This window comes from Nilaparvata lugens, chromosome 2 (assembly GCF_014356525.2).
Source record: "Nilaparvata lugens isolate BPH chromosome 2, ASM1435652v1, whole genome shotgun sequence".
Taxonomy (NCBI): Eukaryota; Metazoa; Arthropoda; class Insecta; order Hemiptera; family Delphacidae; genus Nilaparvata; species Nilaparvata lugens.
Genome location: NC_052505.1, coordinates 80,089,113 through 80,116,286, shown reverse-complemented (window position 1 = coordinate 80,116,286; position 27,174 = coordinate 80,089,113). Strand labels below are relative to the sequence as shown.

Genomic DNA, 27,174 nt, shown 5'->3' with positions numbered 1-27,174 from the left:
GTCGGTCGTGATGATGCGTCATTTGTTAATTTCCTATCTTCTACATGTATAAGCTGATTATTTACTTTATTTTATTTTTTTATTATAGATAATATTTATTGAAACTTGAAAAAACAAAATATAAATCGTCAAGTCCTTGAGGACGCACTTTGATTTTTCAATAAAATTCACTGATGAACTCCACTAATACCTATAATTGACCGAGCGAAGTGAGGTCTAAGATTCAAGTCGCGGTTTGGCATTTTTCTTAATGTTTGAATGCTTAAATGTTTATATGTTGCGCATTTACGGCGAAACGCGGTAATAGATTTTCATGAAATTTGACAGGTATGTTCCTTTTTTTAATTGCGCGTCGACGTATATACAAGGTTTTTGGAAATTTTGCATTTCAAGGATAATATAAAAGGTAAAAGGAGCCTCCCTCATACGCCAATATTGGAGTAAAAATCAGACTAGAATTTATTATTCATCATAAATCAGCTGACAAGTGATTACAAAGATGTGTGGAGAAGCCAGTCTATTGCTGCATTTCCATAAGGTCTATAGTTTCAATCAGGTACTTGTGGATGAGAATATTGCGTGAGGTCTACTGTTCACAGAACTACTAGTTTATAATAGTAACATAAATTTGTTTAATTTAGGTTATTTATATATATGTTCTGCCATAGAGAAACAATAGCGTAAGTAGATATCCCATGGTATAGAGCGTTTATGTCGTAACTTTTACTGTTATCTCAAGCCGATTACTGTCGATTTTTACTGTTTTGACCGGGTAAGAGTGTATGAACGGCACAATATGAGAGACTACCAGCGTCATAAAGCTTCACAGGAAAGAACTACGTGGGCTATCAGCTTGAGATAACAGTAAAAGTTGCGACATAAACGCCCTATACCATGGGATATCTACTTATGCTATTGTTTCTCTATGGTTCTGCTATATGTTCAAAACTCTCAACATAGATTAACCGTCAAGCTTTAAAAGCTTTGCATATTTGTGTGATATAAAACCTACTCTTTTCACTGAAGATCTTGTCTAATTAAAAAATATATACAGTATATTTAAATTCTGAATCACCAGGAAATATTGGAAGAGATGTTTAATTTGTAAGATATTATTAGAGGTGAAAGTATTCTTGGAACACGTAGCTTATTGGCCAATGATGATAAGAGTATATGGAAAGACTAATAATTCACAACGTGTGAATGACAGTGAAAAATTCAGTCAAATATTATCATAGAGAAAATAAAGGTACCATAAGAAGATATCCCACACTGTAGGTAGTTCATGTTGCGAATTTCAAGCCGATTTCTTGTTAACTCAAGCCGACTACTGTAGTCTATTATCACTGTTTTGTTGGGGTGAGAGTGTAAGAACGGCACAGTATGAGTGACTACCAGCGTCACGAAAAATAACTACGGTACGTGGACTATCGGCTTGAGTTAACATTGAAATTTGGAACATAAACGCCCTATACCGTGGGATACCTTCTTATGCTATCTTTTCTCTTAGGTATTACAGTATATACCGTATGAAACGAAACAAATTGAAAAGTAAGAGTATCAAGAAACTGACAGTTCCAATGTCAATTTTCCATAGCATGTTAGAGAAATTAATGAAAAATAGTATAATTTTTATACTGGCTTTAGGTACTTTTCTGTCATTGAAAATATATATTCCCAGACTAAGAGCATATCTTTGCCATTGTGCACATCTGCATATCACTGAATATTATACAGTGCTTATCATCAACCCTTTACCCAAAAACTCAAATATGAAAATATTTGCTGTCCGATTCGTATAACCTACCTAATGTCATTAGAGATTGAAACGCACAAAATACAATCAGTTATAATGTGCGTCAGTAAAAAATGTTTTAATTAGTTTTAAATTAATGTAAAAACTTCAGATTATTACCGTTAAAACTATCGATGATACCGTGATTGAATAAAGAACATGTCGATACATAAAATAACAGTGTGTTATTTCTATTCATAAATTGAATTCTGCAACAAAAATAAATTTGAAAATACGAAATTTGAAAGTAATTCAATTCAAACATACATATTGAACGAAAAAATTGGAAATAAATGGAAGGTTGCATTTGTTCAAAATCGAATGAATATGTACGACATTTAATTTGGAGTTCAGTTTAATAATTACAATCGAAAATTATTGAAATGTGGTAAGTTATGTGATCAAAGTTTCCTCTTTTCATCTCTGAAATGAATATAAAAGTACTCTTACAATATATTGTAGATAAATTCATCAATAAGTTTTTATTCCAATCTCTTGGACCAATTTTGCTGTAGCAGAACACATTTGTATGTTGATTTCCTATGTGTATCAAATGATGAAAGAGTTACTCATATATATGGAATCTGAGAATGCTAATACAAAAAAGTAACGTTTTTATTTCAAAAAGAAAAGGCAATTAATATTATTGTAGCATAAATAAATATATTATAGAAAGTATCAGCATTGACTCAGTTCCCAAAAATAAAATCAAATGGGCGCACATAATCCCTAACTTCACGCATATAGGCGCATAACTTGGCGCCCTCCAAGTTAAAATAAAGTCAGCCTACCTATCTATCATTTTGGCGAGGAGTTGTGTAGGCCTACTATTACAGTTCGATGGAAATTTTAAGAAGAAATCGGTACCGTATTTTGCGCTCTAAGGGGTCAGTATAGTTATAAAATTTGAAAAGAACATGAATTTATAATGAATATAAGCTAAGTTATTTAAAAAATTTTGGTTTATTCCCTATTAGAAATTATATATGCTCCCTATATTATATATATATATATAGGGAAAAAGAATGACCCAATTTTAAACAGTTATATTTATTTTAAAAAATGGTGTACACAAACCAATTTTACATGAGATTACTCACAGAAGTATCAAGTTTATGATGATGTAAAAAGGTGCGTACAGACTTTCGCTCTGCTCCGCAACCGAACGTCACTCCAGCAGAGCGATTGATGATCGACCGGGGAGCAACAGTGGTTCGGCCGGGGAACGCGAGAAGATCTAACATCTTCCGTAACGTTCATGATGGGTGCGCGGGCGGAGCGACTGTGGTACGATGGAGGAACTAAGGCGGAGCGTGCTCGGTGCGGGTTGGAAGTGCGTATATGTGTACGCAGCTTTATAAGTACCGTTTGCACAGTCACAGTTTAAACTAAATTTCATTTTAAACTGATTAAATCCGTATCAAGTCTCGTTTGCTATAATGTGTTTCATTTAAGCCACTAGCTGATTTAATTGTCTCCTCCTTTTGAGGCTCGGACGACATCTTAGCCAAATTCATCCCAGACTGTTCGCAAGATGTCTGTCTTCTCGGATTGTAGCTACTGCATTAGTTATCCTGCTTTTTAGCTCCTCTATATCAAGTGCTAAGGGAGGAACAACGTTAAAGATCGTGTTTATGTTCCTTCCTTAGCTCTTGATATTGAGGAGCTAAACAACAGGATAACTGATGCAGTAGCTACAGTCCGAGAAGACATCTTGCGAACAGTCTGGGATGAATTTGGCTAAGATGTCGTCCGAGCCTCAAAAGGAGGGAACATAGAACACTTATAATATATCATCATAAACTTCATACTTCTGTGAGTAATTTTATGTAAAATTGGTTTGTGTAGACCATTTTTTAAAATGAATATAACTGTTTAGAATTGGGTCATTTTTTTAAACACCCGTATAATTCCTGGAATGGTTTGCAATATTAATATAATAAGTGCTAACATCTTTCTAATTACGCAGTAGATGTCTCCTTTTACATAGACAAAACTTGATATGCTTGTAGCTATAAATACGGCATAAGAAAGTCACTCAACTCATTCATTATATTTGGCAGATGAAAACCTCCTCTCTTATGAATCGAATACGTACCAAGTCAAGGTAAGACAGCGAACCCTGATATTTCTGATGCTGTAAAATATTCGTAATGCCATATATCTCAATCAACTGACTGCTCAGAAATAGAAGTTTCGAAAATTGAAGAATATAGACTAATATCTAGTTTGAACGAACGAGTGAGTAATTGAACGATAAGTTTCCATGATGCCTTCTTCATAAATCATAAGTTTCTAATTAGATTCGATGAACTGGAATGATTGATAAGCATGCTTTTATCATTCGGGAGAAGTTTGTGAAATGATAACATCGAGGAGTCATTAGTGGTAATAATACAATTTAATGATAAGAGGAAATTACATACAAATGTGTAAAATATACAGCAGGTGGCATAAATGTTGAAATTTCGAGTCAATAAACTAATTTTGGTAACTTCGAGATAGTTTCTCCTTGTGATTTGAAAATAAGATGAATTTAAAACTAACGTAACACAACACAAATTTGATACCTTAATTGATCGCCATGCAAATGTATGAAGAAAAGGAGAGGTATAGAGAGAGATTTATGGAAGGGGGAGAAGATTGATTTGTTCAGGTCGAATATACTATAAATCGATTTAGTATTAGAGAATTTTAAGCTTATACCTGTGTGATTCAATTCAACTGATTGCATCAGGATGATTCGGGGAAGATCAATAGTAAAAAATGTTAATTTGTGATCAAAACCTGACAGCAAAAAATACAAGTTTTTTAATTTTCCAGTTCTATTTATAAGTGAACTCTATGCAGCTTATAAAGGATTTTATTTTGTGTAAGAGGCATTTAATGAGGACTATTTACATAGTAAAATATTGTAGATAGAGGCTGAGAAGGTGATTGGGTTTATATGGATATCCTCACCATTCTGGTTTCATGAAACGAAATTCAAGCATACAGAGCAATCAACATTAGAATGCAAATTCTTTTGTCCATACAAACTATAGTAATGCTACATATAAACACATAAGTTTTATTTGTAAATTTATTCTCATCTATTTCTATTACATGACATGTGAACAACACTCAATGAAGAAATCGGTGAGGACCTGACAAGTCACATCGTTCCACGCACGCAAAACACCATTTTTAAAAATTTATCAACGACAGTCCGAGCTAGAACTCGCCTTACTTTTTATTCAAACACGACACTATTTATTTATAATTAACAACAGATGATTATTCATTCACTGATGAATTAAATTGTCCATTTTGGACTACAAGATTCACCTGACAACTGACGCAGGTGACGCATGACGCAATCGAGTACACGGTAAGTTACTGGTTTCTAGCGACAAACAACAGAACGTCTTCTTTGGTCATCTGACTCCACACTAGACACGTGGAATCTTGCCGGCCACAAATTAACATTACTTTATAGTAGTAGCAATAATATTACAATAATCATTATATCCATTAACCATGATCGCATTACGACTTTAGCACTATTTGACTAGATTGACAACAACATATTGTTTTATCGCGTTTAAATAGTAATACATTTTTTTATTTTTACCATTGATCTGCCATTAACAAACTTCTCAATAACTTAGACAATTTCAACAATTGGAGATTTACAAGCATTACAATAATCAAGACTAGGCTAATTTAAGAACAGTCACTTTTTAATAGAATTAATATGCTCTTGACACATGAAAAATATTTTGTTACTTGGATTTACTTGAAAAGTCACCTTAAAAGTTACCTGCTTAGACAATCTTCCATTAAAGAGTATATTGAATATAATTTCAATTCACGAGAGGTCAAGATTTAAGACATTAGAAGTAGACTTTCACAATTCATTTGTAGAGTCATAATGTACTGTGATTGGGAGTGATCTAAAAAATATTATTCAGCCACCTCAAGTTAGCAGTAAGAAAACTATGCTAATAAAAAATCCATCATAATATCACTAGACTTGAAACTCTTTCCAAGTCTGAAGCATTCTCTTTAAAGCTCACTACAGATTTCCAAACAAGTTTTGTTTTGTGAAAATATACAATAAAAACATAAGGAGCTGAATGCATATTCAAATTCAATTCTGCGATCCTCAGATTGGCTCAGGAAGCCAAAACCAGAAGATTAACAAATTTTGAATAGTTTTACAAAGATATGCACCGTGTGTTTTTCATAAGACTACACTCAGACGCCTTACCACTATCTCGAATCGAGCAGTGCAATTCGAAAAGTATAGTATGTAATTATTTCAATCATTTACTGAATAATTCCAATGCATATCAATAATCATCATTATTAATCATAATATTATTGTGATTCATAAGATTCAAGAAGTTTTCAATTTAAAAATTTGATCCTATGGGAGAGAGCGACTTATTTAAGTCAGAATTTAAACAAAACTAAAAACATGTTAGCGATAGTTTAAAATTCATTTTTACATTTTTTTAAATATTCAACAATTATATTACTTTTACTTATCTAATAGATACAAAAATTCCACTCATCTTACTATAAACTATGTAATTGTGGAGTAAATGGATGAGACCATAAGATTAGAACAGTTGATAATATCTGATCCAAAGCAAGATAGAGTTTATTGTATGAGGCATGAGACAAACGACAGGGAGTATAAGTCCATAACAAATAAGTTGATAAGGGTTTGTTCCCTTAATATGCAACCTTTGTACCCTTACACACTATGTATGCTTTTCATAATATGCTTTACCTCCCTATGTGCGAAGTGCCTCATATCCCATGCAGTTAATAGTTTTCAGGATACCGTAAATTTCCTGTCTTTCTCATTTATTAATTCCTTATTGTTATTATTTACAGCTATTTTAATTTTGGCGAAAATTATTGATATGGCACGTCTTACAATTACAAGTTTGTTTGACGCTTGAGGAATTTAGCCAGTTAGAATTGTCAATAACGGAAATTCCAGCTTCCATAACATTCAATTAAAATCAAATAGAAATGCAAAGAAAAGGAATGTTTTATCAAGTTTTAATTGAAATATTTGTGGATGATATTAGTTAACTCTACAATGCGAATCTGCGAATGTTTCTGGTAAGCTTAGTGGATTTGAAAAGATTATCTAAAAAGCTTAGAAACAATATCAAAGGGAAAAAAATATCCAGTTACAGCCTTCTGACTCTATATTAACCGTGAATGTGGTCAATCAGACAATAATCTATCTTATAAAAAGTTTGTAAAATAAGGATCTTTAATAACTGATAAGATATCTAGATTTATCATTTTCACGATTGTTGCCAGTTAAAGCACATATCTTTAGATATTCTAAGCAGTAAAACGTATGTTCGATATTATGATAATTAAATAATTTCCTCTTAAGGAGCACAAAGTCGCAAGGTGTGCCAAACAGTTTCTTGAAAACTCTCAATCACTCCTCTATAAAGGATTTACATTCCAAAAAATGCAACATTATTATCATGATTAATCAATAAATATTATTATTTTTATCATTATTTAATTGGCAGTTATCATGGGGAATTTAGCTAAAGAATGATGATTCTAAACCATTCAACTCCTACACATTTATTTAGAACTTGCTCAACTCTAATTACGTGAAAAAAATAGAATGTTTTTATATTAGACAACTTCAACATATTGTGAATATAATATGAAATATAATTTCACCAATGACATTCAATTTCCTATCATTCCTCTGATTTCACTTTGTTGACTGAAGCTGAAGCCGAATGCTGTACATTAATGCTGTACTTGAAACAATCAAAGCCAACAGTAAAACAGTAATCGAAGATCTTCATTTCTATCTAAATTTCACATCACTCTAAGCGGGCAATCTATTCAACAACAAATTCATCAATATGTTTGTTTATAACCAACCCTGACACGACATTAATATTAATCTCTGAAACCTCACTATAATACAATCTCATCTCCATTTAGGGCCTACAGTTTCAGCTTCCAATTGTCCATATTATCAATTATCACGTTCATAAATAATTTTAAACCAACAATTATTCATATCAATTAGCAAAATGAGGAAGTCAAATCAACACAGCCATCCAGACAAAACTCCCGCCAAGTATTACGGGCCTCGGCAGTAAATGGTTTGATCGTGAAGGCTGTTATAAATGAAGGTCCGTTATAAAAATGATACAATGTTGCGTTTAGATTATAATATGCTTACAGATATTAATGTTCAATGGTAAAATTACAATAACACACTGAATTCATTACTTTCATATGAGATAATTATCATTATTATTTGAATCTTTAATGACGTTTATAAATTTACTATTCACACAGCTGCAAAAAATTATCACCTTCAAATATAGTTTTGCACAAAAGTTCAATTCGCTTGTCTATTACCATGATATTCTTGATATTGTACTCAAATATACAATCGGTACACAATTTCACACACATAATTTTAATATAATAGGGGGTTCAATAGATTATTTATATATGTTTATGTATATTTATATATATAATATGTACAGAAATATGATTAAATTAATGGAATTACATATACTATAATATTTCTCATGATCCCACTGGTCAACGGATTTGTAAGTCTTAAATCTTTACGGTATTATTCTATTGATATTTTAATATCTCAATAATAAAAATAATATTACATTTATAGTAACTCATCTATTAGAATAGCTATCTTCTACATAATTTTCAACTTTACTTCAACATTTTGTCAATTTATTCCAAAAGATTAATTTAATCGAAGTGTTCATTTAAAATCAATAGATATGGAATGAGACTTGGCATACTGTAAAGAAGAAAAGCGATTGGAATTGGGCGTTTCATTGGAAATAAATTAACATTGATGTCACAATTTTTGTAGCTGTGCAAACAGTTCTAAACAAACAGTTTTAATAATTTGTATTTAAAATGGTATGGTCAGAGTCTCCACTATATTACAATACGTTGACAACAGTTAAATGTCCTGAAAGTTGACTACAATATCGTTTTAGTTCACCCGATCATCTTACAAGCACTGAATGTTTTCTGGTAGCTACATAAATCTATTGATGTACATATTTTTTATGCAAATTGAAGCAAACTACTTTAAACCATCAGTATCACTTATTTTCTATTTACAACATCTTTTGGGAAAATCAAATTGGGAATAAGCATCAAATAAGTTTACAAAATTATCCATGAACATTATCAGATAAAAGCATACAAAATTTACAAACACTCACTTTTACGGATGTGGGTAAATAGAATAACATAAAGTGCTTGTCCAATGATGCACTGCTGATGCACTGCTATTATAATAGAAACTTAATAAAGGCCACAGCCTCTTAGATTGTTTGCTATGATGACGTCAGTGACTGCGTCGAATACAAACTGTATGTTGTTGGTGTCGGTGGCACAGGTCATGTGACAATAGATCTCTTTGGTAGTCGATTTGTTCTTAGCCTCGAACTGTGCTTGAATGTAAGCTGCAGCTTCGCCATACTCTTGAGCTCCTGCAAAATAAACAACTTGTTAGTTCGGCGGAGCACAGTAGAACAGTAGTTAGCTACACTCACTAACATCACTACTCACACACGCCCGCCTATTCACACACTAACACACATACAAATTGGATTTAGAGTATGATGATATATGCAATAGGATCGGTGGAGTAGGCTGAGAAATAGAAGCTCTTTACACTTTTGAGCTAGGATGCACGGTTTAAGAGATAAAAATCTGAAACTTGAAATTTGGGACTGAAAAAAATTAAAGAATTCTAAATTTTATGAAATTGTGATACATAAAATAAGACCACCTTGGAGCGCTGAAGAATAAAGGTCCTCTACACTTTTGAGCTCGGAAACACGGTTGAAAAGATAAAAAATCTGAAACTTGGATTGGGACTTAGGGGGTAAATTAGAATTAAAAATTTTTTTTGAACATGTGATGCATTAAATAATACCACTTTGAAGCGCTGAGAAGAATGAGCCCAATTTGAACCTCATCCGATAAAGTATTGAAAAGTTAGATTGATCTTTAGGGTAAAATTTCCGAATAAGGGCCGCCATCTTGAAACAAGGATGAATTAAAAAATTTTAAATATATACGTTTCTGCGTTTTGTTTTAAAGTATTGTATACCAAATTTTATTGAAATCGGACCTTAACTGTGACTGTAACTGCGGTACAAACAAACAGACAAACGCCGATTGACTTGAAACATAGAATTTGCTTCGCTCATTCATCTATTATTCAAATCAATCAATAATTTTATTCAATTTAACACAATATGAAAACTCAATCAAATTCAAATTGAATCTTTCCGAAGACTTCTGCTACTGCAAATATTAGGGTTTACAGCTAGATGAAAATTCTATGAGAGCTACTATCCAAAAATTATTTGCCAGCCCGGGAATCGAACCCAGTACCTCCTAATTGCTAGTCAGGAATTTAAAAGGTTATTTACAGTATTTAATTGGGATTTTCGTTTAATAATTATTATTTATTAATTAGCATTTGAACAAATGCAATTTCTCATTTATTTCCATCCATATCATTATTGTCAAGTTCGGGAGCTACAATGTCGAGCCATAGAAAAAAGGTTACACAAGAATAAATGCCATGGTATAGGGCGCTTGAGCTGATAATCCTTGCAGTATTTCTTCGTGAAACTGTGTGACGCTGGTAGTGTCTCATACTATGCCGTTTGTACACTCTCACCCGGTCAAAAGAGTAATAATAGACAGTAGTTAACAGAAATCGGAGTTGACAAAAATCGGCTTGAAATTGAACATAAACTACCTATACCATGGGATATCTACTTTATGCTATCTTATTTCTTTGGTCAAACTTAGGGTCATATCCACCATCTTCGTCTCAAGCTAAAGTACGACTACTTGAAGAAATGGAAAAATTTATTACAATGGTTATATTCCGGGTTTAAACAAAAATCTGATCCATCTCAGTTTAAACTGAGTCTTAGGGTCAACTCACACTTACGCGACTCAAGTCGAGAAGAGACTAGAGTTGCAGTCTCTTCATGTGTTTTCAAATGGTGACGTCGCGGAGACTAGAATCGAATCGACTGGTCTGAGTGTCACCATTTGGAAACACATGCTGCGTCGAAAAGAGACTAGAGTCGCAGTCTCTTCTCGACCTGAGTCGCGTAAGTGTGAGTTGAGCCTAATTATTTTCAAGGCGAGTGCATACCTACTATAAATTATATTCAAATTAGTTGAAAATAATCCCATAGTATCCTTTTTAAAAAGTTTTAAATATAAAATACAATAACAACTAGTTTCGGATGTTCAATCCATATATTTAAATTATATGTTGTTTGAATACATGGAGGGTTCCAAAAGTAGTAGAAGGCATAATCTGGTCTTTTCAACCAACTCATAAACCTTCGGCATTTGTCAATTTGATTGATATCCTTCGGCATTAGCAAAAACCACAACATTTTTGCCTCATTGGTGACGCAAAACAATTTCCACTTTGTGTGGATTTCCACTTTTGGAACCTTAGAAAACCATTATGAATAAATTACTTCTTGAAGGCAACAGCTTCAGAGATCTTAAGCCATATCCGTCCCTTCTGATGCCCTCTTGGGTGACATAAGACACTATGAACAGTGTCAGTTCTGAGCTTTTGGTGGAGGTTAAAAAGAGTTGGCTACTTGGTGCTCTGTCAGAAACACAATAGATTTAGGATCATATAACATTCAGCCACCAGTCTCGGCAACCAGTGGCTCGCCAAGTATCCGAGTGAGTTAAGGGGTATTATACTCTGTACAAAATAACTTTGGAATTGGGAGGGACATGCGCAGCAGAGAAGGCATACAGAGGTGGAGAAACAACGGCGGCGAAGGTACCGTTCTGAACCGGCCAGTATTCTCTAATTTCTAGTGAGTATTCAAGCGCTCATTCTAAACTTATGGAGTTTCCTCTCTGGAAGCATTCAGTCGACTGACTCTATTAGCAACTGCGCTTCTACCTATGACTTTATCCATCACTGTAATTGGCTGATCTCCCTCCATTTCTATGCGCTGCATATTCCTCCAAGTCAGAAGTAATTTTGTACGGAGTATAAGGGAGTAAGGTCGCCAGCCGGGTCATCAGATTCTGGCTGCCGGCCACAAGATTTTGGCGACCCGGCTGGTGACTCACTCGGGTCATCAGCCCGGCAGCCAATCCTGGTGTCCCAGCGTGCTTTACACGCGGCCGCCAATGGTTGATCCCTGGCGACCCACTAGTGGCAGGTGGCTCAACTCAATAAGAGCCGAAATATTGATTACTAATCAGCTGATCCTAGGTTTATGTTGGCGTGATTATGGCCCATATGAATAAAACCAGAGCAAATGCTCATGAGCAAGAGCATGGACCATAAGGTTTTGCTCATGAGCAAAAGGTAGAAGCAAAAGCATTTGCTCATTTCTATATGAGCAATACCTTATACTCTTACCATATGCTCCTTAACTCTGGAGCAAATGCTCACGCACTTTAAAGATTTTTCATCAGCTGATTCGCTTTTGTAGCCTTACTATGTTTTTATAGCTCACGGAAGCACTAAATATGCAAGTAGGGGGCACCGCTTGTGTTTGCGTCGTCTGTTCTGTTTTCTATTTATGAAAAGAGTTTTAGGTTAGTTGAGTTTAGAATTTTCAAATAATAGCGTGAAAAAATGTCATCTCTATAATAATCTTCAGCATATTCTTATAATATCAATAGCCTTCTTATAATTGTCTACACTCTCATCTTCTTAAATGCCTATTTCCTATTTTGTGATGGCTATCTTTATATCAGGTAGCTGCTATCTTTTATATTTATTCTTTTGTAGGAATAATGGTGATATATATCATGGTTGAATCTAAAAAGAGTTTTATAGTTCTCAACTATTGGTTGTGATCGTGTCTGGTATAGTTTCCTCTTCCTCACACGAATTAGGAGCCATTTTACTATGAGCAAAAGGTGATAAGCTGCTTCAGACTAGACTCACATTTTTGAAGCATTTGCTTCAAAAGTTGAGCAAATGCTCTAGTTTATTCATACAATTTTGAGCAAAAGCTTTTACTTTTGAGCAAATGCTCAAACTATTTTTTTGATGAGCATGAGCAAAAGGTTTTGCTCACGTTTATTCATAGAAAATGAAGCAAATGCTCCATATTTTACAAGTATAAGCAAATGCTCAACTTTATTCATATGACCCATTGTCTCTATGGGCCATAAGAGTACATGGAGAAGAGACATCATCACCTCCACAGTAGGCCTATTCAGCTCATCCTAGTAAAACTAATGCCAGTCGAAAAAATCTTATGTTTTATAGCAACATCACATTCATTTTTCTATTGGAACAGTATTATCCAACTCATGTTCTAAACACGAACATATTTCTAATAAGAAACTCCAGTAAAATATCAACCATTTCGATTCATCTCATTTTTTTACAGGATCGTATAATTTCAAATATTTTTCCATAAATAAAAAACCAAAATATATTGTGAAATATGTATTAACGACACATAATTCCATGAGAATACTTACCAGCATATTCTGGAAAACAAATGGTGAGAGGCGACTTCTTGATTTTCTCTTCGAACAAATCTTTCTTGTTGAGGAAGAGGATTATCGATGTATCCGTGAACCATTTGTTATTACAAATCGAATCAAAAAGTTTTAAACTTTCTTGCATACGGTTCTGTAACAAGAAAAAAGCTCTGTGATTAATGAAATATTGGCACTATTCAAGTATCAGTTGATACCAATTAATAAACCTATACATATCACATGGTGGAAAAGCTATACGGTAATTAATTACATGGAATTGACAAAGCATCATGGTTGACAAAATCATACATGGAATTGACACACCATCATGGTTGACAAGATAAAAGTAACTTAATTATCCTGGAAAAATTAGGGAACCAATATTTTCTGTGAATTTTTATATTACTGTACAATACTATATTCTATTTTTCAAAAAAAGGTAAAGATAGCTATTGTGGTTTGAATAATTATATTAGAGAGAAATCGTGCTTTGCGAAGTGAAAATAGTAGATTGAATGTTGTATAAATCTTCTAAAAACTTGTAAAATTTCAAGATGTATTACATAGAAACATCTATCTATAGAGTGCTGTTACAAGCCTACTACATACCTAATATTATATTTTGATTTATTGATTTAGAAGTACTCATTTTACAAAATACCTCATAAGATTTTCTTTCAATTTCTATTGTTTTTCTTATCCTATTTTACCTTCATTAATCCCATTCTCTCATCCCTTCATTTTTCCTTAGTCCATTTTACCTCTCAAGGATTGAAGGATTCCCTAGTACATATGTGAGTAAACATAGTTGGAATGGTTTACAATCCTCCCCAATTTTTTTCAACACAAAACGTGAATGATTATTCTATCAATTGTGATTGTTTTTATAGTTATTATACATTTATCTTGTATTTATATACATTATACTTGTATTTTTGTATTGTTATCTTGCATGTGTGTGTAAAATGAACAAAATCATTTGAAATAAAAATTTCTAATAAAAGGACCTCGTTATGAATCACATGAATTTAAAACTTTCTCTTGATTAAAAAATATTACACTACACTGTAAAGATATGTTCTTTAATACGGTGTTTTTACTATATTTGCGCTCTAGTGTTAGTTGACCGAGCGAAGTGAGGTCTAAGATTCAAGTCGACGGTTTGGCATTTCTCTTAAAAATGTTTAAATGTTTAAATGTTTATATGTTGCGCATTTACGGCGAGACGTGGTAATAGATTTTCATGAAATTTGACAGGTATGTTCCTTTTTTAATTGCGCGTCAACGTATATAAAAGGTTTTTGGAAATTTTGCATTTCAAGAATAATATAAAAGGAAAAAGGAACCTCGTTCATACGCCAATATTAGAGTAAAAATCAGACTATAGAATTATTCATCATAATTCAGCTGACATTGATTACACAGATGTGTGGAGAAGCCAGTCTATTGCTGTATTTCCATAAGGTCTATAGTTTCAATCAGGTACTTGTGGATGAGAATACTGCGTGAGGTCTACTGTTCACAGAACTACTAGTGTTATCTGTAGATAGTTACTTTAGTGTTATCCTGCATATTAATGACTTCACGTTGTTGCCTGTTGCCGCCACGCTAGAGGTTGAGGTAATAGTCAATAGATGGCAGCACCATCTGTTTCCATGACAACGTGAGAGAGAAGCAGTGATCGATATACTCAGCTCGCCCGACAGCATTACACATTAAATAAATTGTCATCTTCCACATCAAATCTGCCAGTTCATCCACCAACCAATATTCATTACGAATACATTAATTAGTTTAATGTTAGGCTATTGATCTTATAATTGAATTAGACCCAAAAAATGAATTCTAAGAAAGAGTAGGCTAGCATTTTTTTATAAATTTTATCTTCAGGTAGGGAGGTACTTTGTACTTATAGGTTGGTACCTAGGTAGGATTTTATTTTATAAGAAAGAGTAGGATAGAATATTTTTATAAATGTTATCTATAGATAGGGAGGTACTTTGTACTTATAGGTTGGTACCAAGGTAGGATTTCATTTTATAAGAAAGACTAGGCTAGCATTTTTTTATAAATTTTATCTTCAGGTAGGGAGGTACTTTGTACTTTATAGGTTGGTACCTAGGTAGGATTTTATTTTATAAGAAAGAGTAGGATAGAATTTTTTTATAAATAAATGTTATCTATATAAAGGGAGGTACTTTGTACTTTATAGGTTAGTACCTAGGTAGGTTTTACTTTCCAGATAGGTAGGTACTAATTACTTCAATTAGGTATATTTTGTAACCATTAGAACAATCAACAATAAAATATTTCAATGGAAAGCTACATCCCGTTTTTGTTCCGGTAACTTATTTGTAATCCATTTCATTCATTACCGTATACTTTTTTGTGAAGGATAGTATACGTATTTTTTTCTCAAATACAATACTGACTCTGTGCATTAACAGTTATAAGTACTGTACTTGAAGAATGAGGATTTTTTAGGTAGCACATTCATTAACAAAACAAGCAAAAAAATTATCGTTGATAGGAATTTGAAGAGTAATGTGAAACCTAGTAACTTATGTTTTTTAGACCTGCTGAATTATTTTACTGTGAAAATTTTACAATATTCTTGGAATATTATATACTCCACAGATTTCATCTTCTCAGAGATTATTCTAAGAAAGTATCTTCTCAGAGAGAGTATCCTTAGTTTTTATCTTCCGGTCAGAGCTTTCTTGTGAAATTAATGAAAACATAGATAACGAACCTTTTACATACCTTAAGGTTCATGTGAGCGTAGTTTCAGTAATTGTGTACTTATACTTTTTATATTATGTATACTGTGTATAAATGTACATTGTATGCTGAATTTGTTGGAAACAAATAAATTCAATTCAATAACTGGATAAATACTACACTAATAATATTCTCAGCGACTCATTAGATGTCGCACGTCGCTGAGAGGAAGCGGATAGAAAGAACATGATCACATTTTCCATAAAATTCAATAAAAGACAAAGAAAAGCTCATGAATCATTAAAAAATTTTACAAGAACACGTGAAAGTCTCACGCTAGTTGAAAAAAAATTGAAGCGAATTGAATATGTGTTCAAGTTCCATCAAATTCTATCAAATAAATGCGAGGTATCGACAAAGAGATATCGAGATATCGATAAAGGGATTGCAGATGAGAGCGCAAATTTATTTAATACTATTTATTTATTTCACTATGTAAAGAGTACAAGTATCCAAAAAAAAGTCAAATTTTAGTTAGTTTTCATACATTTTTCCCCGTTAGTTTCATCTATTTGATTTTCCAATCTTATTGGAAACTTGATACCCAACGTACAAGATTAACCAAAGTACAGAAGTCCCATCACGTCTAAGGAACAAAGGTCTACAATAGGTTGCCAGAGTCAATAAAAAATTATCCAGTCTCTTTGTTCGGCAAATTACTGTTCGATCTTCTGCGTGCAAACCCCTTCTATTCTTTGGAGGAGGTTTTCACACATACTTTATAATAAATTAAGTGTTAAGTGTTATGAATATTCTATTGATGTTGCTGATGACTGTATGGTCCGATAGCAAAAGAATTAAATCTATCTATCTATCTATCTTATTCAATGTTTGGCATGACATGACACTTAAAAAATGTTATAAGTTCCAAAGTATGTCTAATTGTTCGAGATTAGTTATGAATTGTTGTATAAAACATTATTTAAGAATTTTCAAACAGCATTGGATGATTTTCCGCCTCTTAAAATTGAAAAACAAATTTATTTGAGATTTGACAGGGCGTTGTCTGAGAATGTTGCAACAATTCACGTTATTAGGAGCAGAGTTCAGTAGGCCCATAAATTTCCTCGAGCCAGGCCATGATCTGGAATTGCTTCAATTACCGAGTCTACTAAGTGAGCACGATGTGAGTAATAATTGTCACACATGAGCTTGGCACCAAATGAAAGACACAGAGGAGAAGTCACACCTACGTTTTCCAATTACACTAGGCAACTCAGGAATGCAATCAAATGGGATTCCTTCAGCTAACAAATGAGGCACGCTAAGCCCCAGTGAATGCAACACATTTACCAACCTACTTCCTAATTTTTACTACATAGTAAAGAATTTCTCTTGTCACTGGGAGATTACCACTAACGTGCTTGGACATTGTCTCTAGTTAATTGTTTATGATAGAATTTAAAATTATAATTATTTCAATTATTTATCACAGGCTAATAAAAATTTATTTCAATTCCACAAAACATAGTAACGTTTTGCTCTCCATCTCCTCCCATAAGGTGCAAAACTCATTGGTGACAATAAATTATTAACATAGAAACAAAATTTCGAGGAAATAGTACTTTGTCACTGGCAAATTAAAACTTAGTGCTAAAATACCCCAATGGCGGCCTTCAATTTCAAGTAAGAGCTATCTTTGGGAAGGCATAGGCATTGTGGGTCTATATCTAAGCTAAAGTTTGTCATGGGATGCATTGGCTATTTGTCGGTACGAAGTTCGCCGGGCCAGTTAGTCATAAATAATGATAATGATATGAAGTTTGTAATTTTGACCATAATTTGTAAATTATGATGAGAATTATCAATTATTGAGGCTTGAGAGTTGAAAAATCGTGTTCAGCGACCGAAGATACATAATATAGCGTTCCTGAAATACATAATTTGAAATTGCTTCAATTACCGAGTCTACTAAGTGAGCACGATGTGAGTAATAATTGTCACACATGAGCTTTGCACCAAATGAAAGACACAGAGGAGAAGTCACACCTACGTTTTCCAATTACACTAGGCAACTCAGGAATGCAATCAAATGGGATTCCTTCAGCTAACAAATGAGGCACGCTAAGCCCCAGTGAATGCAACACATTTACCAAGCTACTTCCTAATTTTTACTACATAGTAAAGAATTTCCCTTGTCACTTGGAGATTACCACTAACGTACTTGGACATTGTCTCTAGTTACGTGTTTATGATATAATTTAAAATTATAATTATTTCAATTATTTATCACAGGCTAATAAAAATTCATTAGAATTTAAAATTATAATTATTTATCACAAGCTAATAAAAATTCATTTCAATTCCACAAAACATAGGTACGTTTTTTGCTCTCCATCTCCTCCCATAAGGTGCAAAACACATCGGTGACAGTAACTTAAACATAGAAACAAAATTTCAAAGTAAAAAGTACTTTGTTACTGGCAAATTTAAACTTATTGATGACTTATTAGATACATTGATCATAATAAAATCGAATATTATTCAAATTCAAATTAATAGATTAATTATGTATTAGTAATTTATAAATAAGGGCTAAATGATGAAGCCTATCTTTAAACGACCAATAAAATACTCTCAACTGTCCTAAATCGTAGAAAAGTTTCAAATAAAAGAATGAAGATTTTTTTACCTCTGATACTGTAATAGATGAGATATAGTGATACTTATTCATAAAGTAAATTCTAGAATATTGTCTGACTACATCACGTATTTATTTTTGAAAAATTACATATAGGCTACATAAATCAAATCAGAAAATTCTTTATTGGTTTTCCAACGCAATAAATATATAAAAAAACAAACCTTTCAGCAAAAATATAAAAACCAATCACCTGCAAGGAAAATCCTGTGCGCAGGTGGGAGTTGTTAATACAAATTCAATATGAGTCACTTTACAAAAGATGAAATAATAAATGATATAATATAATATTTAATAAAGGTGATGAATAAGTGGAATGAGGATAAAAGAAAGAGAGAAAGAATGAAAAGAGAAAGATAATGTTTCGATAAATATGGTGTCATCTTCAGTGTGAAATATAAGAAAAATGTATGCAATTTTTAAAGTTAAATACGTGATGTCAGACAATATTTTAGTGTTCCCAATCATATTTTTTATCTGTTTAGAAAATTAATGTGAAGAGTGGAATTAACAGCAACGGATCAGATCAATCAAGCAAAATATTTACAATTAAAATAAAATATTTCAAAATGCACCTTATAATCATTATTCTGATGTCAAATCGAGAAATTACAAGCCTATACATTAATTTTTATTCACATTATTTATAGTAGAATTTTTCAAATAACGTATACTTGGTTGAAGAAGAATGACATAAAAATATTAGGATGAAACCAATACGACGTAGGCTAACGCCTACAGCCATCGATATAGTGAAACTATATGCAGCCATCTCTAGTTATTTGTGTATTAATTGTTTCATACTTTGACGAAGTCTGTCTGGCGACTGCCGGTCATGGACTGAATATACTGAATTACTGATATCAGATTCATGGAATTTATCACTTCTCCTCTTGAATTGGATGTTCTTACTAATCATGAAAAATAAATATGTTGTTGTTACTATCATCTTTGTGAGGAGTATCAGTTTTCAATGTATCTTTTCTTGTAAATATCGTTATAACATCAATAATAATGCAAGTTTATCAGGAACACATTTGAACCATTTCAAGCCATATCTGAGAGTAAATTGATATCTTTTGATCAGGACAGTCATTAACATGAAATGTAGATGAACCATTAAATCAGTCTTTTTTGACTTCACAGCCTTTATTACACTTATAAAAACAATTTTATTGGGAGCAGCTTCATAGCCACATTGCCTGGATCTTATTATCTCCATCTCTGATAACTCTGGATTCCCATTAAAAAATCTATAAAGATGGAGAAATTATGGATGTTATCCTTCAATTTCACTCTTCCAGGGTCAAAATAAATTATATACTTTATGGATGTGAGAAATTTAATAGGATACTAAACTGACTTCACTTGGTATGGAGTTGGTTTCGTTCAAAAGATCACTTATTGCTACTTTTAAAATCTCAATACCTTGGATTATCTGAGAATAATATTTCTATCGCCTAATTTTCCAAAATATATGTACTGGATCTGTACTGATGTATTACTGTACTGATCACTGTGAGCGATTATTCATAGATCATACATATCATAGGATATGAAATCATGATAAATTATGTTCTTAATAATTCATTTATGAAAAATACATATAGATCTTTTCAAGCTTGAACCATGGAATTACAACATAACTAAAGAGATAAATACCTCATTTCAAATAGATGCTACTTTATCAATGTATGTACTTTGTAATCCATTCATTCCTTTGTACATTCAAATGCATGGAAATTAGCAATTGAAAAATGTTCAAAAATGCTAGTCAATATAAATCTTGAAAGATTTTTCATTATTATTATTATTATTATCATTAAATCCCATTGTTTCATTATTTTATTGCTACATATTGCTACACAATACAATTAAAATTATTATCAATTTTTTTTCTACTCAAGATTGACAACTATTTTTCTTTTGATATGATTTGAATTGAAAATTATTTATTTTGGGATCACTGATTGATTATATCAATGTACTATTTCTATGGGGTTTTTTTTAATATAATGTAAAACTTGACTCCTCCAGTCAAACCTTCTTTTGAAGGTTTTGGAGAATTTATATTTCGTTTGGTTTATAATATTTGAAATTTTCCACTGGAAGGGAATCTTCTTATCTTTTGTCATTCTTGCTTTTTTTATTATTCTTCATTTGTTTTGTTTGTAAGATTTCTTTTTATAAGTGTATTTTTCATTTTTGTTTGTTATATTTTCTATAATAAACTCCCTTCTTCTGGGGGTACCAGGACGAAGGAAAAAGGAAAGGAAAAAGACAATAATATTGTGAGATTTAATTCCAAAAACAACGTTTGGGTAAACATACCTCAATTATTTCATAGAATACTCAATTAGAAAAGTATAGTTATCTAGCCTGTTATGAATTAGTAAAGATACTTCTTATTTTATTTTTTCACGTACTCAAATTAAGAATAAATTTTGTTCTAAGGGGCATTATTGAATCGCAATCTGCTTGTAAAATTTCTCAATTTTACGTTATTAATTGGTTGTACGAGAAACATGATGGAAGTGAAATTTATTTATTACTTATTTTTGTTTGTCATATTGAAACTAGTCACTCTGACCAACCATTAATTTCACATTAATGTATCTTACAACTCAATTATTTCTATACTGAAGTCTTCCATTGGAGTTGTTACTGAAATTGCTACTAAAGTATATCCATATTTTCTATGAATATATCTTATATATATATATATATATATATATAATGCATCTTTCTACAGACCTTTATTTTATTAGATCCTTATTTTCTATGAATATATCTTGTATGTATCTTTCCACATTTTTACTTTTCATTCCACTAGCACTACACTGACTCAAAGGGTTTTGTTTACTTCAATCGCCTCATCAGTTGAGTGAGTGTTGTCCAGCAGAGAATTTATTGAAATGGGACCTTATAGCATCCTGTTTTATTATTTATTTATATATTCATTTATACATTGATACATACAATATAATGCTCAATTATGAATGATTGGGAAAGGAACAACAGGCTTAAAGCCCAAAACTGTTCCTTTGTGTTGTTGTGTATCTCAATTTGTTTTGATAAATCTGTGGTTTCGTCAATATCAGGTCGTTTTCATTCAATATTATAACATAATAAAGTAAGAAAGTGATAGTTTTTTGTACTGACTGTTGTTTCATCTTCGTGTAGGACTTGGTCATACTCGGACATGGCGACACAGAAAATGATGGCAGTCACGTCTTCGAAGCAGTGGATCCACTTCTTTCGTTCTGACCTCTGGCCACCAACATCGAACAATCTGCAAAGAAAATATTTCAAATTATCAAAGATTCTTGAAGGATATAATCGATTCAATGTAGGGTTATTCACGGAAAACGCCCCTGAGATTCATATAGAATAGAATAAAAATCTTTATTGTCACTAAACACATAGTGCAATAGACATAGTCATAGGGTACCGGTAATGAATTGTCTTTCTTATTTAGTGCTACTTTTAATATAAATAAAAATAAAGATCTGAGTACCCTTCCAAATTATTTCGTCACGACATTTTTCGGCTACTAATGCCATTTTCAAATCCATTTGCTATATTTTTATTTATATTAGGGTGATGAATGTAAATTCATGTAAGATTTAATGTAGGGTTATTTACGGGAAACTCCCCTCAGATTCATGTTGGGTAGGTAAGGGATTCCCTATGTAGGGTAGGTAAGTAAGATGATAATAATAATATCGAGTGACCTGGCTGGCTCAGGTCTGGTGATAGAGTTTTCAGGTCGCAACTGATCAATCGGTAGGTAAGTAAGCATTTAAGGTAAGGAATTGCTGATAGGAGGACACAATTGGAAGTAACAAAAAGTGAATTATGTCTACCATGCTCGGAAATAACAAATAACTATAATGGATGAATTTTCAGATATTATTGAAGTTTTTCGGTTTATCGTTTCATAGTTTGACACCTTGTGAGACCGGACTCCAAATGTTGTATGCGTTGAGAGTGTAATACAGTGATATCGGGAGAATATTAAAGGATTCATGCGCGGAATCTAGGAAAGTTATTAAATCTAATAGATTATTAATTTATAATTATTATAAAACGAAAATCAGGTTAAATTCTTTGAAACATTACATTTATAGTGATGTTATATACATCTCAGTAATTTCCATCTTTATCGGTTTATATTAGAACTATAGGTTTGAAGGTCCATCAGATTTGATACTAAAAAACGGGCCTTAGTTAAAGGTTTCATGTTAAATTCAGAACTCATAATTGTTTTTCCAGTTAATTGAATTTCAATTTGTTGCAAATGAGTGACCTCGAAGGAAGTTTAAGAGACTGTGATTTACAAGAAGTATAAAATAGTAATTATTATTACAAAGGTACAAATGGGATAGTCTTTCCAAAGTGGGATAAGAAAACATCAGCTTACACCGTTTAAAACTTTGTTGGAATAATAACAGTATCTATTTCCAAATTAAATACTTTTTAAATACCATCTACCATCACGCATAATGAAATACTTGACTTTGGGATTATAACAATAACAAATTGACAATGTATTTTTTAATTTTATTCAAGACTAGCAGGTAACCCGTGCTCCGCAAGGGTCTGATTAAGAACTTGACAAACTGAAAACCTGTAATGAAATCTTGAAGAAACGAAAATAGGCCTATAACCACCCTCGGTTAATTAAGAATCTATATGCAAAATTTCAAGTTAATCCAGTCCAGTAGTTCAGACGTGATGATGAGTCAAACATAATTTTCCTATCCCGTAGGTGTATAAGTCAGTTCTTTCCTTTATTATAGTAGCCTATAGATTATGACAATAACAAACTGACTATTTAATTAAAATTAAAACTCTAAATTTATTTACGTTTTAAAATGTGAGTGGTACTGCCATGAATTTCATGTTCACTACAACTCTAAGTAAAGCAAAAAACTTTCAATTAAACTTCACTCCATTCTCACCTTCTAAAATTATATAAGAACAACAAACTCCCATTAATTATTCCAGTTTTGCATGAAATGTTTGTTTGATGGTAGTTGCACATTTGGCCCAGTAGCATACATATTTAGACAGTGTTAGTTTTGATACAATTTAAAACTCATCAATGCAGCTTCGATTGGGAAGGAAGTTCGAATTCAGACTCTGAAAACTAAACATGATACTATTTTTGGAGAGTTTATTTGGACTGAGAGCATTTCTAATGTAGGCAGAAGGAAAACTCAAGAAGCATCTAGCTCAAGCTCCGGTAATCCGGTTAGTGTGTGCCAAGTGCCATACTTGAAGTTGGAATTATTTCTCCATTAACAAGATTGACATAAATTTATGGGAAGTATGTCAAGTCTATGAATGTGTGATTCTACTTATATAATGTCCCGCAAAAATTGACCACAGTATACTGACATGGAGTTTTCAAAGCATCACTTCAAGAATCGGGATTGGGAGGAGCCATACCACACAAAAATAACATAATTTCATGATAGTTTGGATTCATTCATAACAAGATGTCCAATGTTTGGATGCATCAGATGTCTGACAGTATAACGTTTGTATTCTTCAAAAACATTCTTCCTTCAAAAGTGAATTATCAGAAATACAGACGGACCCGCATTGAACTTTTGAACCACTATGAAGTGGTTCAAAATAGTGGTTCAATCGATTGAAAATAGAGATTCAAAACAAATAAGTTACAGATTGAAATAAATTGGAAGTTGCATCATTGTTAAAATGCTAATTAATGAATAGTAATTATTAAACGTATTTATCTAACAAATAAGTTAAACTAGTTACTTAATCACATTTAAATCATTTTGGAATGCCGCGTGATAACAACTTCATATAAAAACTTGTAATTTGATATTTTCTTATAATCTTCATAAGTTTCATTGGCAAATTAAACACAACAGCCAATAGCTTTAAGTGTAAAATGCTAATCCAATCACAGAATAATATAATGCTTTCCAAAAAATTAAAAATAATTAGAAATTTTTTCCAGGTCACCGAAACTCAGGAATTGTGTTTTTCTGGCTCTAAATTTTGTAAAATTACGTAAAATTTTCCAATTATGAGTCATTTGAGTGTAATATTTTTGTTTTCTATCCAGTTTCTCAACTGTCAAGATTCAAAATTCTTAGTTACTGTTGTTTTTGAGTGAAAAAGGACTAAATTTCAGAAAAGTGGAATCTCAACCTCATTTTGGACTTTTAAATTATAATCTAAATTTGGGAGAGAAATAATACAAGGAGTATCCTTAGTTTTTCTCTCCCATTCAGTGCTTTCTTGTGAAAATTATAATAATAAATAAATAAATGTAAATAAAAATAGAATAAATTCAGTTTGCCAAACACTGGGCCCCGTTTTTACTGACATTCTTTTTGCTGAGGATATAATAATCATTAAATAACATAATATTACATGATTATCAGTGATTATTATTGAACAATATTGTTAGTTTTCCTGAAGAAGTGGATACAGAAGAAAAAATTAATCATTTAGCCTATGTCACAGCAGATTATATAATTACAGAAAAAATTTCGAGATCTTATTTTACTGTAATTCACTTCTGTAAGGGCCGATCATATCAATCGTTTTTTCGTAAGACAATAGTTAAAAGTAGAAAAAGTTAGACATTTGTTAGATTGCAACCCAGCAAACGCACAGGCACATCAGTGTCGTCTATGTTTGCTGATTTCACATAATTTAATATCAATTTTTTCATATTATCATTGTGACTCTGTATAATATTCTAGCAATAAATTTTAAAAAAGTAATTTATATATTTATTTTTCACATTGTTTACAAATACTTAACATGAGGAAAGGCACAACAGGCTCATGCCCAAAACTGTCCCATTTCCAATTTATACTACTGTATACTGTCTAAATACTTGTATCTAATGGAATAAAGATTGATTTCACTAGACTAGACAAAGGTCTAAGCTTCTGTGAAATGAGCTATTCATTATATAATATTTTTCTTCTTCCTCATGTATAGTCAGGTCCACGTTATAATGGCAGTGGAGAAAGATAGGAGAACAACGTTGCCGATCCTCCGTCTTGTCAATGCCTTCTATAGACGCTAGCTGATACAGGTTTATTTTTAACTGTTCATTCTCGTTTAAGATAATTAATTATATTTTATTAAGCAAGAAATTATATTTTTCAATAATTTCATAATGAATTTTCCTAATTAAGATGAGATATTTTGCTAATCAATTATTCATTCTACATTGTTAAAAGACGATCTAGCAACAGAGCAAAGCGAGAAAGAGAGCGCTATCTGCTTTGTTGAATGATAGACAATGATAGCAATACCATTGCTAATCAAACACTGCCATTATAACGTGATCTCACTGTAGGAAAACTTGTCTCTCCAACTAGCATTAGCGTGAAAACATATCCAGTTGACCGTTGATGAAATGCCCAGTTGACCATTTACGAAATGTCCAGTTGTTCGTTGACGAAATGCCCAGTTGACCGTTGACGGTACCACATAAACGACGCAGAAAAACTTTGGCAAGTTAGTAGAAAAGGGGTACACCAGGAACAAAGACCTGTTTGCAGACAATGCCCACTTCAAACAAGTGTCGTGCTTTATCATTTTTATCATCACGCGTACTTCCTACCCTACCAGCCACCCACTACACATCCGTGACATATTCATGTTGTTCTTCATTGAACTCCACGAGTCAATAACTGACCCATCTCACCATTACTGCGCAATAAACTCTAATTCAAAAAAGTACGAAAATGACTACCTTACTAAAATTACTACCTTGCAAAAATTACAACCTTGCAAAAATTACTACCTTGCAAAACTTTTTAGACTTCTGCTGAGAGAGGTTAAGGCTATTCGGTACACCTTTTTATTTAAATTTGATAATCTTTTTCAATATAATTGCTAAGATCATTAAGGGCCGGTTTCCGAGCTCGGGATTTAGCTAAGTCCTAGACTTTAAACATCTGGAGTCAGAAAATTGGCTTTCTATAACAGGGCCTAGTCGCAGCTTTCATAACAGTAGTCGTAGTTTTTATTTTCTCATTTCTATAATTGAAAACGTTTTTCCTTGACGAAATTAGACATTCCTAAATAATTCAAAATAGCTGAAACTTTACACCATTTTCTCTTTATTTTATTTTGTGTTCAATTTTCTAGTTTTTTGAAATTTATTTCAAACGTGACTATGACAATGACTGGGCCTTGCCCCGTTTTGGAAAACCAATTTTCTGACTCCAGTTGTTTAAAGTCTAGGACTTAGCTAAATCCCGAGCTCGGAAACCGGCCCTATAAGAGTGAGAAAAAGTGGCAACTGGCAACTGAAATTTTTAAGTGGTCTAATAAGCGAGTTATTTGTTGTTGAAGTGCTAAACTCCGTTTTCTTACCAGATCATAAACGGTTTCG

General features: G+C 32.3%; 1 protein-coding gene across 1 annotated transcript in view; it reads right to left on the bottom strand.

Moving 5' to 3' along the window:
• Window positions 1-4,174: 4,174 nt before the first annotated feature.
• The window catches only part of LOC111061900 (guanine nucleotide-binding protein G(o) subunit alpha), a 131,785-nt gene continuing 108,785 nt past the window's right edge, over window positions 4,175-27,174 (bottom strand). The window contains exons 6-8 of the mRNA XM_039421857.1: window positions 21,936-22,065; window positions 13,349-13,502; window positions 4,175-9,324 (exon numbers count right to left, since the gene is read on the bottom strand). Coding sequence (XP_039277791.1) covers window positions 9,137-9,324; window positions 13,349-13,502; window positions 21,936-22,065 — 472 coding nt within the window. The 3' untranslated portion in view covers window positions 4,175-9,136. The remainder of the gene's footprint in view (window positions 9,325-13,348; window positions 13,503-21,935; window positions 22,066-27,174) is intronic.